This window comes from Microchirus variegatus (genome assembly GCF_963457635.1).
Source record: "Microchirus variegatus genome assembly, chromosome: 13".
In the NCBI taxonomy this organism is placed as follows: domain Eukaryota; kingdom Metazoa; phylum Chordata; class Actinopteri; order Pleuronectiformes; family Soleidae; genus Microchirus; species Microchirus variegatus.
The window spans coordinates 6,362,257-6,382,456 of NC_139814.1; the positions used below are offsets into that span (position 1 = coordinate 6,362,257).

The window sequence follows — 20,200 nt, forward strand, 5'->3', positions numbered from 1 at the left end:
CCCTTTTTTCTTTTTTGCGGCGCGTGTTTGTGAATGCGTTTGCCTGTTACGTGTTTCTTGGGCTTACCACTGAACAAACTAATTAAGGAACAAACGCTGCCTCAAATCAACCAGAAAATTACCTCCCAACTCTAACAGGACGACCCAAGGACAGACAAGCAGGTTCTCTATCACATCCAGTCGGAACACAGAGTCTAATAAAGGCTTAGCTGGTTTATCAAACAAATAGCATGTGTCGTTCTCAACACCCCACTGAGTGTAATTTCAGTCTGAGTGTTGACATGCAGTGATACTCTTGTGCTGATTCACGTAGAGAGTCACCACTCATATCACATAGTTGTACATTTACACCATCAGTCAGCCATTCATGTCCAATAATCAAGCCACTGTATCTGATGCATCTTACTATGTTATATGTTGTGCTGTGCCAGGCTGCAGTGAAGATGTTTTACCTCTCTTAAAGATGGAATGTAATTATTACCCAGCGAGATGGAAGTTGTTGACTCAATAGATTTTGAGAGTAAATTGCTGGTAGTGTCTCTATCCGTCAATGCGGTAACTCTAGCTAATCCTGTGGTATTTCACAGCCAATAGCTTCCAATTAAGTACTTCTGTCCAGGGAGATGTTGCTGACAGTATCAATAACATCTATCTGACCCTCTTCTCTTCTCTTCTCTTCTCCACCACCACACCCTTTTCTTTCATAGCGCTCAACCTTGCATTAGTGTCACATTTAATTGTTTCTCTCTCTGCCTCAGCTGTGTATCAAATGCTTGCTCTAATACCACTTCTAATTCTACAGCTGCTGCTTATAACAACCACCTTATTTCCCTCTGTTTACAGTGAAGACGTGCGGCAGTAATCTTCAGGGTCCCTCCGGAACCTTTACCTCTCCTAACTTTCCAATTCAATATGAGAGCAACGCACAGTGTGTGTGGATAATTACTGCTTCAAATCCCAACAAGGTAAATCCCATTCCCTCTTCCTTTTTTGTCTCTATGTCTCTGTCAAACAAACTCATGTTCAAATTGTCTCCGTTAATCACCTCAGTCATTACTTAATTACTGTGTTGGATTTGAATGGCATATGAATATTTAAGCTGTTTATTGCATTAAAAATGGGGGCCTGTTCAAAAGTTAATGCCTGCAAAGATGCCCAGGCTAAATGCCAAGAATATATAACTCTCAAAATGACAATTTAAATCCTACAGGTGAAAGATGAGGCTGAAGTGGGGCTTATAAAATGCTAAATAGTCCACAGCATCACTGGCAGAGCAGGAGTGGTTGTTGTCTACCTGAAAACTAGCTCCCAGGCATTGCTTTATTTAAATTCCATGCATTCAATCTAATTTTAATTGATATAACGCAGCAACTCTTACAGGCATTAACAAAGTTTGTTAAGCAACATTTGTACATAATTGAAATGTCCTGACAATAATTCATACAACAGGTATCATAAATCATACGCTCGTCAGGGCACGCGAGCGTTTAATGCCATGTGATTGGTTAATCTCGCAAAGTGAGTGATGATAGGCTGGAGGTCACGTGGATTGCTGTGATTGGTCACTTTAAGTCCCAGGAGAAATGTGATTGGTATTCAGGAGGCACATCCGTGTTCCTCTCAGGGTCACTGTGGTGACCGTTCTGTCGTCAATAGCAACACCTGCGTCAGCACCATAGGGACACACACACACACACGCACACACAGATGTTTACACACGTGCAGGAACACGTTGATTAAACCGAAAATAATGTTTTTTTTCCTTTCAAGTTATCATGATTGAATCGTTTCTTGTTGTAAGGGAGATGCATAATGATACGGTGTAAACAAATGTAGGTCCCTACAACATAAGTAAGGACCTAGACCACAACTCTTACTGTCACCGCCCAAGGCCTGTGGTTTGTAGCCCAGAGCAGTACATTCTCTGTTGAAGGCTGCATTGTGCATGTGACTGCTGAAGGCTACAATACTAATGACCCTGTGTGTGTTTGTGTGTGCGTGCGTGCGTGCACGCGCACAATAAGTTAAAAGTCACTGTGTATGTATTATGCATGATTATGGAAATTAGCAAAACACTGTTGCAAATAAAGACAAAAAAACGACACGTTTTATATTTACAGATGCCTCACAAAATACGGCGATGCCTTGTACTTGAGTGTCATAATAGACTGCATCAAAAAGACACACTGAATGACTACCATTACTTCCGTTAATGTGTCATACAACTACAACAGTGCACCGCCCAGAATCGTATACGTGTCATGCACTCCGCTGCACCACACAGTATACGTGTCATGACACTGCATTAAATTACAGGTGTCTGTGGGTTTGTTCAGTACCTGATCTGAATAGTCTGAACATCCATTTGGGAACACACACACACACACACACAGGTTATAAACCACCTCAAAATGGCAAAAACATGAACCAAAACAAAAAAATGAGAAAGAAGACAGTCGGCCAGCTACTGTGTCTTGTCTTGTTTTGGGGTTTTTTAATATACAAAACTGATCATTCATGGGAGATGGAAGTGTGAGCAAATCGCTAACAGATAAATGCTAATGACTAAAATGGAAACAGATTCAGCAAATACAGGATGACATGTCGTAATCACATACCTCCATTTCAGACAGATTCAGATATTACTACATATAACTGCATGTATCTACAGGTGCTGGTACTGCTGTTTAGTGATGTAGCCTTCATGGGAACATAATTTAATAAACTGAAATCATGTTCAATTGGAGAAGACGCGAAACTAGCGGCTGAGACATTAACTCCTCAGGAAAATGTTTACTGATATTCCAAATCAGGTGAGATTTAGGCTCATTTTGCCATTTTCATTTTCTGTGGTGACCTGCACTGTTGTGCCACCTACTGCTTATCTCGGTGAACTAACTCCCAATCATTGTGTATGGAAACAAACAAATGAGTTTTTGAAAATTCCCGTTTTTTCATATATATTTTAGAAAATATCCTCTTTTTTTTATCATCTTTGGTTTCAGATTTATCAAATTGGTGGGGGAAAACGAGTGGATATGTGTGACTAAAAAGTGACAAATCCCTTTGTTTGACTCCTAATCCAGCTCTCATCAGTATTCCATTTTTAAACTGGACACTTGTGAGGAGGCACATCATGCGAGGAAATTCACATTATCTAAATCATGGAGACAATCAGCCTCAGTATGTAAATCTTCATCTTGCTCTTGGATTAGCATCTTTGCTTCAGTCAAACTTTTCTGATCATTGTCATTTCCCACCAGTGGATTTATGGCTGGATTTAAACAAAGATGCTTTCATATCTTAACAGTATTAAGCAGTCAAAATGAAGCTGCGCAAATGGACTGTAAGTTCATAAATTCAAATGTGACATGAGGTATTATTTAAAGGGGCAATTATGAGGAATGTTTTTAGTTTCTTTGGGAAAAGCAGTAGTTCAATAACGCTAGTTTCATACGTATTTCAGCAAACACAATGGCTTATAATTTATTGTAGTATTGGTAAGTAAAAAAAGGACCATACTTTAGATGATACTGTTAAAAAATGAACCATTTGAAGCTTGCAACAAACACGCTTTAGTACAAGGACATTGGCCTCCCTCCTATAGGGGATTTGGACATAGTGGTTATGGATTATGGTTTTAGGAATTCACATTATCTCGCCGTTTCGCTGGGAATTTACAGATTCACAGCCACCTCTACAGGAAAAGAGAATCATTTGCAAAGTTTAAAAGCAGGCTTATGCCTGGCAGGTGGTACATGCAAACAAACAGTGGGGAATTGGCAGGTAAACAGCAGGTAACAAGCAAGAATGGGCGAGAAACAGAATGGGAGCACTGGCGATCTGGTGTACTGGCAGTAAAAAGCTGTCCTTGATTAGGAGGCTGATGAGGGAATGAGGGGGCAGTTTAGTGGGCAGGTGAGCGGTCAGTCGGTCCCCCGAGGAGAGACAGCAACAAAACAGACAAACACAAGTTCCCACAAAAGTGTCTAAAAGCTGATTAAAGGGACGATGGGAATGAGGTTTGCTGGTGCAAGCTGCACAACATATTGAGGGGAAGGGAATAATCCCAAATGATCCTGCTTCTCCCCGCCAGCAGAACATCTCTTTTTTGAATTTCTTGTTCAGGTCTCTTCCTATTGCATTCTGCACTCTCGTTCTCTCATTCTTTCTGTCTCATCCTTCTTTTTTGCTTCCACACTGTCTATCCCTCCTACTCCTCGACACTCCCAGAGGCTCTGTCCTCAGATTAACCAAGATTTGTCACTAAAGAGCTCAGCCTGAAACTATCAAATTACTATGGAGAAATGGAGAACACAGAGAGAGGGAGAGAGAGAGAGGAGCAAGATGGGGCTGGGTGGTTCTGTTTTTCACTGTTTCACTCATACACGCTCCCTCTCCTTTCTCCATGCACTCCCTTCTTCACGTCTCCCTGTCTCCTTTTCATACTCTAAAAGTAAAGAGATACATGGTTGCCATTGCTCACCCTCTTTTCTGTCTTTTGTCTCTGTCTTTCAGCCTCCATTCACTCCATCCTTCTCTCCCTCTCTCTGCTCCCTCTCTCTCAGGTTAAATGTTAATGGGGTTCTGCAGCTCCTCTGATGTTATTGCTTCATTTAAGTTTTGGCAGATTGAGCCTTTAGAGCCAATTCATTCTCTCCCGCTCTCGTTTAACCTTGGGCATGGCAGCACAGGATGACCATTAGTGGACTTTTTCTCTTTCTCTTCTCCTCTCTTCTCTTCTCATCAGTCACTTTCCCTTCATCACTAATACCAGTGATCACACAATTAGAATGTATAAAATGTTCTGTTGCATAAATCTACGCTGTAACACTGGACGTATCACCCTCTCACTTCCTGAATTTGAATGCAGTATCAGGCAAACACGAACAGAAGACACAGAAGACGACGAGACTCCACGATAACAAACACAAAGTGTGATACAAAGATATTCAGTAAGAAAGAAAAGTTTGGGTTTTTGGCTCCCTTCATACTTATTTGCATGCAGGGGGTTTAGTAATGCCCTGTAGGCCTACACAAATCAGACTTACATCACAAAGCCACAAGGCAGAAATGTCTGCACTGGCTTCCTTTGCTCGCTGTGTTTTGCTCACTGTCAGTAAAATGGTGCGCTCCTGCATCTTCTTGACAGAATGAACAGCAAAGCACTTTTTTTAGGGCTCAGGTTAAAAAATATTAAACACTGAGCAAAAGAGCAATGCGATTCAAAAGCGCTTTTTTTTTTTTTTTTCTGAAAAGTAGTTGCATAGCAACAGTAAAACTCTTGCATAGCCTTTCCCTCAGGTCCCCCTGTGCAGAGTAGGTCTCTAAACAGGCACCCGGTGGACTTGGCTCAATGATACAGAAGTACAGAGAAAAACACTAAGTTACAACACTCTCTCGCCATCAGTCTTCTTCTGCTAAAGCCAAGCTCTTCCTCACAGTGGCTTATAACTTATAGCACGGATAGGCGGAAGCATGTTCAAGGAGAGGGAGCAAGTGGCTGAGGGTTTACTCCAGCGCTGTCACGCTCAATCTTTTATTCCCCAGGCTCGTGTGTGTCACCCACCAGGTGGTTCAGATCATTTCAGTAATTGCATCTGCAAGGTATCCCTAGATCTTATTATGGTATGGGCAGGGAGGAGCCCCACCACCACCTCATTGTCTTCATGAGAACCTAAAGGAAGTCCTTTGTCAAGCAGAAATCCAATTCTGTCGCCTCATTGGCTAGAAGCCATAGATGGATGGAAAGGGGGGAAATGCAGCAGCCAATTAGAAAGAGAGAGACAGACAGTGACAGAAAGAGGGAGTGGAAGACAGAGGGAAGAGCGGCAGAGAGATGGATGCTCGCGTGAACACCAACCAATTAGAGGAGAGGAGAAATATGTGGAGTGTTCACACACGTGCACGCAAACAGAAAAGACAAATAGTATGCATATATATATATAAACACTGACCCACACGTTGTCAGTAATGACATTCTATAAGATGACATCAGTGCAGCATTCACTATCATATAAGCGCAGAGAGTTAGAGAGAGAGAGAGAGACACGCATGAGCTCAGAGTAATGCAGTTATATCCTCGATGTGTTTAATGCTGTGTGAACTATGCTGATGTGGCATGAGGCGGTTCTGTATAGGATGTATAGGAGCTGGACCAGTTTCCGTCAATGGAACACAAAGAGCCTCTGTGTTTTCAAAGTGCACGGCCAAACAAGCCCGGCCTGTTTGCTGCCACAGAACCAGAGGGTGACTGGATCGTTTCTATTACCTGGTTAACCAAGCCGCTAACAGTCATTATTTGTAACAGTTTACATCACCTGCTACTTTACCCTGTAACTGCCTCCTATTCGCTTTATTTCTTCGACTTATTTGTTCGAATCTTTCGATGCTGTTGTTGCCCTCAGCCTTTCCAAGGCTCCTTAAAAAAAAAAAAGAGCCCATTTTTCATATATTTTTTGTCTAAATAAGCACTTTTGAGGAAACACACCGCCGCTGCATGTACAAATGAAATACATACAATATTTTGCAGCTTCCAAAACGGGAACATTTATCTTTTCAGACATGCAGATGAATGGCAGCTTTAGTAGCACAGCATACACTCAATACTGTGACTACACGTGAACCTATTACCAGAGGCAATTCTAGAGTCTGTAGGGGCCCTGAGCAAAAATTCTCAGGGGGGCCCTTCCTTCCAACCAGTGTTCATCACCATTATGTCATAAATAATCTGACACCAACGAAATATGTATGAGTTCAAAATAGTTTTTTGTTTTTTTTAAATGAATGAAAAAACATGGAAAAACCTTGTGATTAAAAAGTATGTGAAAATATAAATGTAAAGAACAATAAAATACTGTAAATAACTTTTTTTTTAAATATATAAGCTTAGTAAAAAAAAATACATTACACTGTAAAGAACCCACATTATAACACAATATAAATATAGAACAATAAAATACTGTAAATAACTGAAAAAAAACATATATAAACTGAGTAAAAAAAGATATGCATTACACTGCAAATAATTCTCTTCATTTTCCAACTTGCAGAACGATAACTTCACAGAGGTTAAAGTGAGGTGGAGCCCCTTTAGGGAGGTTTCCTACTGAGATGTCATTGCAAATCGCCCATTGTTTTTTAAGGGAGACTGGGATGCGGCTGGTCACTGCACATTTCAGTGTCGGGGGGCCCCCTATTGGTCTCGGGGCCCCAAGCAGTTGCCTGCCTTGCCTGTTCACAAGCTGCGCCTCTGCCTATTACAGTTGTGAAGCACTGTTGGAAAATCGGTTGCTAATGTACATCTAGATTAAAAACTATAAAACAGCATTGATGGTGAAGCATATGATAATTTAGTCCCAGTTGTAGAAAAGAGACTAAATTCAGGAGGACATTTTACTGCCCCAACATATTACAATATGTGTAGCAGGCAGCCTTTTCTTACAGGTACTATATTAAAATCTGAAAAGATATCACCTTGGAGGCTAAATCCCTACTCAAATCAGCGCTTTTAACCTCAAGCACATCGATTCTGCTATTTAGAAGATAATCTGCTCTTCAAGTGCATGAATTATTTAATGTACCTGCAGAACGTCTTGCGATGGTTGCCCCACGGAGATAAGAAGTGAGCTTATGAAACATACATTTACTAAAATGTTGTTGCCACAAGAAGTGAAGCAAAGTATCCAATGAAAGAAAGTGAAGCGATGACAATAAATCCTTCTTTAACATCTGATCTTGCCGTTTTTGATGACGGTGCATGTGTGAAAACAGCCCTCCCCTGTACTGGTGTGGATTATTTATTGTCAGACATGCTGTTGTATTGAAAGCCTGCATTGGGCTCAAAGGAATAATATGATAAGTGTGAAAATGGTGACTATGTAATCACAGAAATAGACACATTAATCTCCATTGAGTGGTGCCTGTCTGTGCGAGTGTGTTCCTGTGCGTGTGTGTGCTTGCCAGTGAGAGTTTAGCAGGTTTGTAGGTAATGCTTTAATCCAATCTGCCGCCTTACATGCTGATACGACTGAGTCAGCAATGTGAGCGATGGGCAGATCACTGCTTCTCCTCTGTAGGCCCCCATTGTTTTACTCCCTTCCAGTCACATCAGGGGAATGTGGCGCCGCTGCTCTACATCTTTGTTAATTTTACAGTGGCACTGCGACATCAATTGCTGTACCTCCCGTAAAGTTAATATCAGACATAATGTCCCGCCTTTGCTGCAATTCACCAACAACTTTTTTTCTTTTCTTTAAAGCTCCTCTTTGTGAATTAATGATTTACCCCATGAACAAAATCAAATCAGGCAAACAATGACAAAAGATGAAGAGAAAAAACTCAAAGTTAATGCGGCGAATCTGCAGCCAAAAGTGCCTCAGACCTTGAGCTCCTATCATGTCGAGGAAACGAAGCCAACGTATCTTTTTAGTCCCACTCACCCGAGCTGAAACATGGCCCAACATTGTTTGCTCTTCTTGATCCTTGGCTCCCCGAGCAGGAAGTACTGTCACACTGACCAATGACAAATTTACAATTGTTGATATTTAAAATTTTCCTCACACAGATCTGTGCCACTAGTGCACCCTTGGTAAATACACATACTATAATAATACAATAATAATAATACGCAAGTCCTTATATGGACATCCTAGGGGTGTGTGTTTATAGGTCACACCTTCAGGCTTTACAAAATGTGTTTTTCTGTGTTCTTATTTGTTATTTGTTAGTCCAGGAGTAGCGATACTTGTGCAGAAGTCACAAAATAGACCACCTTTCTTTCATTTTTAGGTGTGTTTAGGTGTTTTCAGGTGTGTTTATTATCGTTGGTGAACATGGGGGAAAAGCAGCTGAAATGCTCTGTGTTCTGAAGGTTAAAACAGAAAAAAAAAATGTTGTTGCTCAGTTTAAACCATTTTAACCACCATTAATTGTGTGCAAACAGGACATAGACAAGTATGAAGATGAGATAACACAGAATAAATCAAAATAAAACCAGACAGAGTGATAAAACACATGTTGAAATCAAGGCCATTCCACCGTTATGTTTGTTTGTGTAATTTATTTAATGTTTTGCTCAGGTTTTTTTTTTTTTTTTTTACCATTGTTGTCTCATCACAGATGTGGTGCATGAGGTAGTGTTGCTGAGACTGAGGGATAAGCTGTTTACACTCACACATTAGTGCTATCGTGTCCCGAGGTGTTCAGGTTGCAGAGGTGTTCAGATAGTAAAAAAGGGGAGAGAAAGCTTGTAAACATGCACACGCTTCACAGACCAGAATGCATGAGGCCCATGTCAGTGAGATGAAGTTCTGAATCTGAAAACTCCTCACACCTAAAGAGGAAGAGGAGAAACCGTAAAGAAAGCGATTTAATTTCCCGTCGAGAGTCAAATGAGAAAATATCCTGATGCTGCTATCAAAGATTCCATATTACCCCTCTCTCCTCCTATTCTCTCCTCCCTTCTTCCACCTTCTTCCTTCTCCCTGTGTGCCCACCCCTTCCATCTCTCCTGTGCCTCGATTCTCTTTTTTCTTCCTCCCATCTCTATTTTTCCCTCTTCGTCTCTGCCAAATGGGTTTCTCTCTGTTCTCAGATGAAACACAAATTGTTGGTTTAAAGATTCCAGATCTGAGTTTTGGGCTGTGTGCAGATTCTCCCCACTTTAAGTGCCGTGTAGGAGGAGCAGCTCATCATCCCCGCAGTCTTCCTTAGAGTGTGATTAATACAGTCCTACCACACTGTGTGACGCATTAATGATTTTAATTACTAATTAGACCTTTGCTCTGTCGTTATTATAGTGCAATGCATATTGTTCATAGGTGAAAGTCTAAACATGGAATCAGCTCTGTTGCATTAAGATTGGGGTCAGTGGAGGGCAATATCAATTTGCAGGTATACATTTGAATTTACTGTGTAATATCTTGCTTTTATGACCTTGCACTATTTCACTCTATTTGGTCTCATTGAGAAAATGGATCAGAATAAGCTGATACCCTTGTTGAACCAGCATTGGCGCTATTACTTTACCAGCTGTTGCTTTTGTAACCTTTGAATTTACAATTTAAATAGACTCTGAATTGTCTGTGTGTGTGTCTGTGTGTGTGTACTGTAGGTAATCCAGATCAACTTTGAAGAGTTCGACTTGGAGATAGCCTATGATACTCTGACGATCGGAGACGGAGGTGAAGTGGGCGATCCGACAACTATATTGCAAGTGTAAGTATTGCTTTCCTCTTTATGTGCTTTATGTGGAAAAATATATATATATTTATATTTTGGGAGTTTTCTTTGTTATCCACTTGGGATACAGGGTGTCAAATATAACACAGATTATAAATAAACGTGTGATTTTCAGATTTATAAATATATCAACCTTACTTTACTACATTATTAATCAGTGATCAGATGTGGCACAGTCTGCATTGTAGTATTTCTTCTAAATAAATCGGTGGTGGTGGTGGTGATCACAATTCAGTTCAAGTATCCTTCATATATGTTTAAATTATATATGTATCAAACATGACAACTGAGCTGGCAGATGATCGCAAATAGGAACGATTCATTTACTATCGTTCAGAAAATGTCCTTCTTTAATTAATTTTCTGACTGTAATTTTAAAAAAGCACCTGTGCAGTGAACCTCGTCTTATCATATTGACCGTAAGGCTTCATAAGAGGCCATCGATGCACTTTTCTTACACAATAGTGCGCCATTTGTACTCAATTTAAAAAGATTAACTCAATGTTACATGTTTAACAGTCCCCAGAAGCATGAAAGTGTAGTTTTTGCAAAGCAGATGGTTTTTAGTGTTAGCAGACAAAAGGTCTGTTTGCATAATGGTTCTGAAATCTCTCAGTTTCCAAACAAAGCAACGCAATCTGTGACATTTCAGTACACGACTTCCAATCAATCAAGGGTGTGAGCTCATTCGAGAAAATGACGGTGAATAATATGAATGATTTTTCTCTTTCAGTCTATCAGGCAGCTTCGTTCCTGACCTGATCGTCAGTATGACTCACCAGATGTGGCTTCACCTACAGTCAGATGAGAGTGTTGGATCGATAGGCTTTAAGATCAACTATAAAGGTAAGTGATAACCTATGCATTTGAGTTTTAAAGTGGGTACAAAGACAGAAGGTTAATACATATGCTGCATGTTAGAGAAGGATTCATCCAGTCCTCTGCTACGCCCTGGAAGCAACAGTTAAAAACGTGATTAAAGAAGGTGTTTTCATCAAGAGAGACTGGATTGGAAAATCTTAAGGGGGCAATTTTGTCACGCACCATACAAAATGCATAAATCAAACCATTGATGTCTGTTGGTGCATTTACAGGCGAATTACTTTGAAAGTCAATTAGCATCTCTTTAGTTTTAGAGACAGTGAGATGTGTTTATAGACCAGTCTTAAGTTATTTTCACACCAAGGCTTTTCACACATTGAGATCACATATCTATCTATAAATGCAAGGAACATGTATCGCTTGACAGGCTTCAAACTTGGCAGGTGACTTGCTGAGGACACCAGTGAGTTTGATGTTAGTGATAAGAAAAAGATATCCGTAGACATGACTAAAAATGTCTCTTCCGCCCCCTCTCACACATTATTGTGAAAGCCATTGCTTATTGTTTGTATCCTAACAGAGTCAAAAGAACTTTGGCTCTGTCTTCAAATTGACTTTTGACTTCACTTCTGCTTCTATTTGGCTCCATTTTAGCATTTGAATCAATCAAAGATCATAGTTTCAATTGTTTTGTCACCGTGAAAAAGCAAAAATCATCGAGGGACACATTTTTTGTTCTTTGTCCTTTTCCATTCTACCTGAATGTCCAAAAAGAGTTTGGTAGCTTAATGGTGAACTATTAAAAGCGAGTGGCTCAAGGGGAATCTTGGGAAAATGAAAAGAAATCCAATATGCTATTATTCTGCTGTTGAATTGTGGTCACGGTGGCTGCTGTCCAGCAAAATATATTTGTCCTGCAGACACTTTTGACTGTGAGTAAAATAAAAATAGTATAAATATAATTAAAGTTCTGTTTTAAACACAGAGGAACTTTGAAGGAAATACTAACCAGGACAAGAGTTGGCCTCAGTAGTAGTTGTAGAGAACAGGGTTCCTGTCAGATTATTCTCGCAACAACTGACCTGTGAATATCAGTAAAGAACAGAGTATTTCCTACACTGTTAGATTAGGTCTTACCATATTAAAAATTAATAACCTTTCAAAAATAAAGTTGACGAAACACAGAGCGGGTGAGCTTTGAACACGGTGTCGCCATCATCTGTGGATTTATTGACATATAATGAGGTCACGCTGCTAATTCTGGTGACGCCATAAGTTCCAAGAGTTGAGTGACAATGACAATTTCTACCTTCATACTCAATCATGATAACATAGTCGTATTAAAGTGTAGGCCTTTTGTTTCCTTTTGGTAAAGCACAAAAGTATTCAAGGCTAGAAAACGACACGACTATTGATAATAATGCTAAAGGTGCAGGTGTGCATGTTTAAAAAGAAATCAACTCGGAATTAGAAACTGCATCTGCTCCGGGAATCCATTCATTTCTTCTGCCTAATTTCCCCTCCGAGATCAATAGAGAAGTTAATGGAGGGTGCCACCATCTAAAAGCATCCATGCTTGTAATAATACTCCATTGTTCGGCTGTGATGGTCTGACACATGCATCGCAGTGGATGTATGTCATATATTAACCATTGAGAATACATTTAAACTGGATTTATTATGCAAGAAGACAGGCTATTTTACGATGGCATCTACGATATCACTCACAAGTGTTACCATAGAGGTGGGCGAGCACGGGGTCTTTGTGTGAGGTGAACATGTGTTTTTAGTGAAATGTGAGACGGGGGAGAGGAGAGGAAGTGATGGTGTGTTCGGTGTGTTCTGTGTGTTCCCGTATTCAGCCTTGGTCGTGAAATATAAACATCATTAGTGACTCTTTTCTGCAAAGTCACTGATGCAATGTGTGTGTGCCTATGTATGTCTGTGTGTGTGTGTGTGTTTGTGTGTGTGTGTGTGTGTTAGACAGGCCCTCCATCAGCGAGCCGACGGAGCTTTTCCAACAAGTCACTCGGCTCTTTTACTCGTCACATTCGCCCTCTCTTTCCTTCTTTTTTTGTTTTTGTCTCTCTTTTGTCCATTTTTTCCTCATCTCTCTCTCTCGCTCTCTGTATTTCCTAAAATCACAGCATTCTCACTCGTCGTCGTTTGGTTGCTTATATCTACTCCCCCTTCCCTCCAGACACCAATCTTCTCTCATCTTCACTCTCAGCTGTGACTTGTGTCTCTTTCTTGTTTTCACTTCATCATTCCATCTCTCTGTCCCTCTTTCTCTCTCTTAAACACACACTCGCTCACTTCCTCTTCCTCTGCATCCCTCTCTCTTTTTTGTCATCATTATCTATTATTAAAGCCAAGGTCACCAACCTGGCAACACTTTGACTTAACACACACACACACACAGTCCTGAACCTTGATGTTTCATTTATAACTATAAGAGTCCTTTACATAAAAGTTTCAGTGAGTTTCTGTCTACTCTATGAATACATGAATTTAATATCAGCTTATATATCTGCCTGCACAGTCCATAAAGGGGCAGTATTGAGATTTTAGAGCATAATATATCTGTGACTGTGGACGCAGACAATATAAATATACATACATGTACTTCCAAATCCTATTTGCCTTTAAATTTGCTTTATGGCTTGAATTTAACAACCCTACACCAACGTTCCAGTTATTTAAGTTTGTATGAAATGAAAAAAAAGGTTGTAATGCATGGATGCCTGCTGGGCCCCTTTTTATGTACCGTATGTTTTAGAGTGATTTGATTTCGTGTTATCCGACTTCAAATCGGATTTTGGCTGGTTAAGAAATAGGATCGTCTGCAGTGTGGTGGATTTTATATGTCTGTTTTATCCATAACATCATTAAATACAGTTCAAATGTTTGTTTTTTTCCTTTCAAGAATAGTACATACTCATATAGGAAATGGACAAGGAGGTAAAACCCAGACCAGGGCAAAAGAAATATGCTGAATTTTCTTCTAGAAATGATGCAAATTAAACGTTTAACTCTACCCCAGTACTTGTAACTATATTGTAAATGTGTCTGCTAAAATAGTGTGCGTGAGCTCCGTGTGGCCGCAGCAGCCTTCTGTCACAAGCTCATCTGACTTTTGAGATTTGTACGGGCCACCGCAGGATTTTGCAGCACCCGCCGCTGCTTTGTATTATTTAAATTCAGCAGCTGCCATTTGGATTGATGCAGAATTCATTTCTCCACACAGAGCGAAGCCTTCTGCTCCACTTAGAGGGAGCAGCTGATTCCTGCCAATTGAAACAGACACAGGTGCTCATTTGCCCTCAGTCGCCTTTTACTCACTAAAGCCTTGTTTGTTTGTTTTTTAACAAGGATGTGTTCGGTAAAGAATGTCAGCTTGAGCTCTGAGGTAAAAAAAAAAAAAGAATTACCATAGAGTTCATATTTCACAAGTTTTAAAAATAACTTCATAAATACGAGTCAGAGCGAGCACTTCATAGTGTTCAAATCCTGTCTGCAGACATATGTCCACCTTTATAAGAATTGTCATTTGAACAGTTCCCCTCCAATGTGATTGTCCTACATGATATGAAACCTCGTATAATAAGTGGAAATATCGCCCTTCCATTTCCACATTAAAACGTGTGAATGATGATTTGGAGAATCTCTCTGACGGTGAGTCATTCCCCCGAGCAGCGGCTCCTCTAAGTGCATCATTCACAGCATTATCCCATCATTCTGTGTTATATAACCCTGTGCTTTGAAACTGCAGAGTGCAGCACACAGACGTCGAGCTCCTGCTTCCCAGCCAGTTGTAAAGAAGGGTTAGATGGCGCCCATATTAATCTCATGACAAATGACTTTTACCTTTTGTGCTCCACATGCGGGATATTACCAGATTTATTTCAAAGTGTGCTATTAGCAAACTTGCCAAGACTTCGGCGGCGACGAGACAAACACGCGGCGTGACAACAGTCTTCTCTTCCCGTCTCGTCTCTGCTCTTCTGCCCTCATTAAGTCATAATGCCAGCTCTTTTAAGATTTTTTCATCTGTTTTTATGGTTTTTAATATGTTTTGTATTTTATTGGAGTGGAAGATGTCAAGGTGGATTTTTACGGCACGGGTGACTTCTGGTTCAGTTGGGCTGTAGTGTGTGTGTGTGTGTGTGTGTGTGTGTGTGTGTGTATGTGTGTGTGTCTTCACTTTGTGTGTCTGTGTTTGCGTTGTCTTCGTGTATCCATATGTCTCCGGATGGAAATCTATTTCACGTTACTGACTTCTAAACAAACCGTATGAAGCCCACTGCGTGATTTGTTTAAATCGGACCTAGACCGGAAGTTCCAATTAACGCTGTTTTTAGTGTGTATCTGCGTCAATACCTCGTTAACGAAGACCTGAAGTTTCGAAACAAACAGTTCAGCCATTGCTGAGAACGCTGTGTTTTATTGTTATCTCGGGCTCAGCGAGATCTCACTTCTGGTTACGTAAAAACAGAATTTCTCCTGAACAGCAGATCCGATCGCAGAAGAAGAATAACGTCCGTTGTGGTGTTTCACGTGTGAAAACGTGAAACGTGGTGTTTCAGTGTCTTCTGACTCTGGGTCTGACTCCGGGTCAAAGTCATAAAAGGGACTGCGGCGGGGAGTCGTGACACAAAGCTATTTTTAAACATTTTTAAAACAATGTTTTGATAATGAGTAGCAGTGCTTCCACCGTTCCAAAGGGGGGAGCTGTGCTTCTGAGAGCTGGTGTTCTAATTATGTAACTTCCTGGTACTGGCCAATCACAAGACAGTTGGGAAGGCTCTACGCTGGCTGGCCAATCACAACACAGTCTGTCTTCTGGGTGTGAGAGTTCAGTCTGAAACACCGCGACTGAGGACAGCGTCAGTAAGGAGAGATTTCTTTTGGCTCATTCCCAGCAACTAGGAGGTTTTTGACCATAAAAACAAGTTAATGTATGTAAGCAGACCTCCATAACTAACATATATGTGCTATAGGATGACTCTATGTGAGCTTTAAATTAAGTAGGTTACAGACAAACTCTGCACCACACAGCGTTTTTTCAAATGACAACACATGCACGAAAATGCACAGGTGAACTCCCCTTAATAACAACATCTCTTGCTTTCACAGTAGGATGTATTTTATCAATTTGTTCTGGGTCCCACAGGATCCCCGGCCCTCTTGCAGCACCGTGGTGAGTCAGACACTGAGCAGGTCTCTCGTAATCACCCGGCACTAAACAGCATTTCCTTCACAGCAAGTGAAAAACGCCACGGAATGTGAAATCATGAAATATTCATCCGCAACATAACTAGAAAACAGGGTTCAATTTAACAGTCAATAACCTTAGTATTGGGTTAATGATTTAAACCTATTTTGTATGTTTGTATGTGTGTGTACATTCAGAATATACATTATACAAATGATTAAGAAGGTATCCTGTTAAGGGCAGGACTTACCTAATCACAGTAAACAGCATTTCATTTGCTGGTCATGAATTATTGAGTCATGTAATAGTCAGTTCACTTGTAGCGACCAGTGCTAGTGATACTGAAATATGATATCTGTGGTCATTCGGTCAAAACCCATTTTCAAAATTGATTTTTTTTTTCTTCCCCCCCATTAAGGCTTATTAATAATATATTCCACACATTTCAAACCATACATAGCACTGGGTTACTGAGCAGACACAGTTTCTTCTCCTGATTCATGTTTTAGCCCACGATCATTTGAATCGTCAATAGCACTCTCTACAGCATCGAGGTTTTCTGGAACACCAAAATAGACTGAGTAGACAGAGACTGATGAAGTTGTCGATTATACAAAGTATGAGATGCCGGGTTTTTTTTTTTTTTGGCGTTCATTGGTCATGAAGTAATTTGAAAGGCTCATCAAGAAAGAGCTCCAGATGGTTGAGAGCTTGTTAGACTCTTTGTTTTTACATAAAATGGAGAATAAAATGCAGCTTTAACCTTTGTTAAGTATTTTCCTGGCATGCCTCTTTTTGATGCACTTAACGCAATGGCTTAATCACTGACGCAACATATTTTTTATTTAATGTTTGTTCTCCTCTGCTGGAGAGACGAAGCAATAGTGACATTTAAGTGGAACAAGAATGACTCTGAGGTGTGGTTGTCCTGTTCTCCTCACCTGTACGCTCTGTGCACTGACAATTGCCAGATTCTCTGTGAGCACGGGCACATCCTGAAATTCACTGATTATGTTGGAATCACGGGCTGATTACAAGGTCATGAGACAGCGTCTGGAGTGATGCACATCTCCACAGTGGTGTGTGCAGATCAAAGGAAGCACCTTTTTTTTTGTGTGTTCTTTAAGTGACAACAGTGGGCAGGAGAATATATGTGTTTTAATGAGAACAGAAAAATGCCATCTTTCCTGCAAACACCAGCCTATTAAATCAATCCTCCCAAAGCTCCTCAGCGGCCTGGTCTGAGGTGCAACACAAGCCGAAAAGGAAAATGTCAGTGTAGCAAGTGTTATAAATTAGATAAATTTCAGTCCACAGACTGTCCTCGCTGATGTTTTGCCGTGTGAACGAGTCAATTTGAGCCACTCCCTTTAGGTCGCAGTGTCATCAAAGCAAGAGCTAATTAGAGAGGCTGAAGTTCTCGTTTCTTTTCTCTCGATTCAGAACCTGCTTGGAAAATACATAATAGTCTTTCCTTCCAATTGGTTTTTCGTCGCCGCTGGTCTGTAGGTGTAATGTGTTCCAATGCATCCTGCTTTTGCTCTGGTGGCATTAGCGCGGGAATGAAAATTGAAATGAAAGCACGGCATGAGCAGAAAACATGCAGGAGACCTTTTATGGCATTGAACTCCGCATACATTCAGTATTTAATCACTATTAGCAAGCTACCTTTAAAATCACTTTCACTATTTTCATGAAAGACACGCAGCCCATAAGCCTTTTCTCCCCACCCCTCCAATCTCATTATAGCACCCAAAATGTATTACCTTACTGTGTGTGAATCCCCATGGAGAACAGGGTATTAATCCTGTATACAGCACACATACATTCACATATACGTACATGTACTTTCAGGAGGCTAAGACTTTGTGAGTGTTGTTGTTACAAATAATAAAGGATTATTCCTTATGTGAGAGCGAGCGAGCGTATGTATTCTATGCAGTATGTATGTCATGCTAAAGGCAAGACTGATTGCGTGTGTGTGCGTTGTAGGGTAATGTCCTGACACTGTGCCTGTTTTTGCTACAAAGCAATTTGTTCTCCATTTCTAGTAGGTGCGTGTGTGTGCACGTTGGCCAGGCTGTGTCTGTGATTGGTCGAGGCCATGAGCTTCATAAAGACAATGTCATGATGGAAATTAATGCAATACATCACAAACACGCACTCAGACACCCACCCAAGCACAAACCTTTGCTTCCTGTCACGGGCCACTCCTGTAAATAATACTGGAAATAGGAAAATAATAGGAGAGTAAAGGAGAGGAAGACCTGGCAAATGGAGAGTGTGCACCTCCAGAAATAGCACACACACACGGGTGTTTTGCATAGAATTATGGTGAAATTGGGATTGGTTGGAAACAAATTCTGTGACTGAGGTTGCAATACATTTCTGTTGTTAACCCCCTTCGCACCGAGCGTATCGCAGATGACACGTTTGCACAAGCGCACTTTGCATTACCGTAATTGGGAGTTGGAAAAACGCCTGTACATAGTTTGGTACATTTTTGGCTTGTTTTTGCAGATTGAAACAAAAACTCAAACAAATGTTTTATTACTGTTCAAATGTCAAATTCAACACACACTCTGGTGTTTATGCACAACTGCAGTGGGTTTGTTTTTGTTCATTTTAAATTGTTAATCCACTATTTTAACATGCAGTAAATTCTAAATAACTGCCAGATATTGAAAGTTATTATGGAAAAATGAGCAAAAGCACGTACACTCTGAGAAATAAGGGTTCCAAAAGCGTCCTTCTACAAGGGCTGAGGTTCTACCTGGAACCCGAAGAAAGGGTTTTTCAGAAGCAAAGGGTTCTTGGTAACACTAATGGTTCCATTTTGATCCTTTAAAACCACTTTCCTGAATAAAGGATTTTAAAAGGGTTCTTGGTGGAACCCTCCAAAAGGGTTCCAGGTAGAACCTTTAAAAAAATGTTCTTTCTGGAGCCAAAAAGGATTCTGAATGAGGACAAGCCAGAGAACCTTATATGGTTCTACTTAGCACTTTTATTTCTAAGAGTGTAGTTATAGGAGATTTTCTGGCTCTTTTATCGTTAAAAAAAAAAAAAAAAGTCCAGACATTTTGAGGCTTAGGTGTTAAAGGGTTAATGACATGAGCAGAAGAAAAAGCATCACCCTTGAAGATGAGTTGGAGAGTTGCTATAAAGTGGGAAATGTTAATACTGAGTGAAAAGACAGGGTATTCCAAATGTACAAGGACATGGGTTAAGAAGGTAGGATACAAAATAAATGAGAAGCAAATCTTTTTTATATATAAATGTTGCCTTTATTGGCTTTATTGTGGGTGTATCTTCTTAAACGGTGCTGTGATTTATAAACCTCAGTAACCCTGTTAGAATAAGTCAAGATTCAGGTCATTTGGACTCGTCTCCGAGGTCCACAAAGAAATTAATGACTTTCTATTGAAACTGTGTTTTTTTTTTTTACAGAAATAGACAAAGAGAGCTGTGGTGACCCTGGGACTCCTCTCTATGGAATAAGAGAGGGGGACAGTTTTTTAAATGGAGGAATCCTGAGGTTTGAATGCCAGTTTGGCTTCGAACTGATTGGAGAGAAAACTATCGCCTGCCAAGACAACAATCAGTGGTCTGCAAACATCCCCATATGCATATGTAAGTAATAAAAATCATTGAGATGTGATTTGCAGTGGATACAGCTCCAGAAGCGAGAAGGAAATAAATAAAGAAAGAAAAACACAGCGTTTGCTCTGCTGCAGTGTTGATAACAGTCAGTCTGACCTGTCACCATGTTGACAGTGCAGAGTTTATTAAGGCCTGGAGCGGATTATAAGCGATGAATCTGTGGAGAATGAATATTTAACTGTATTTTTTACTGTCTGCATCTTCCCCCCTCCCTACATCAATTTCCTTTCCCTAAATCTTTATCCCCAATCCCCATTTCTC

General features: G+C 40.4%; 1 protein-coding gene across 1 annotated transcript in view; it reads left to right on the forward strand.

Moving 5' to 3' along the window:
- csmd3b (CUB and Sushi multiple domains 3b) overlaps positions 1-20,200 on the forward strand; it is a gene marked incomplete at both ends in the record, with an annotated part of 347,168 nt that overhangs the window by 239,704 nt on the left and 87,264 nt on the right. The window contains 4 exons of the mRNA XM_083899904.1: positions 844-965; positions 10,115-10,218; positions 10,976-11,088; positions 19,727-19,909. Coding sequence (XP_083756030.1) covers positions 844-965; positions 10,115-10,218; positions 10,976-11,088; positions 19,727-19,909 — 522 coding nt within the window. The remainder of the gene's footprint in view (positions 1-843; positions 966-10,114; positions 10,219-10,975; positions 11,089-19,726; positions 19,910-20,200) is intronic.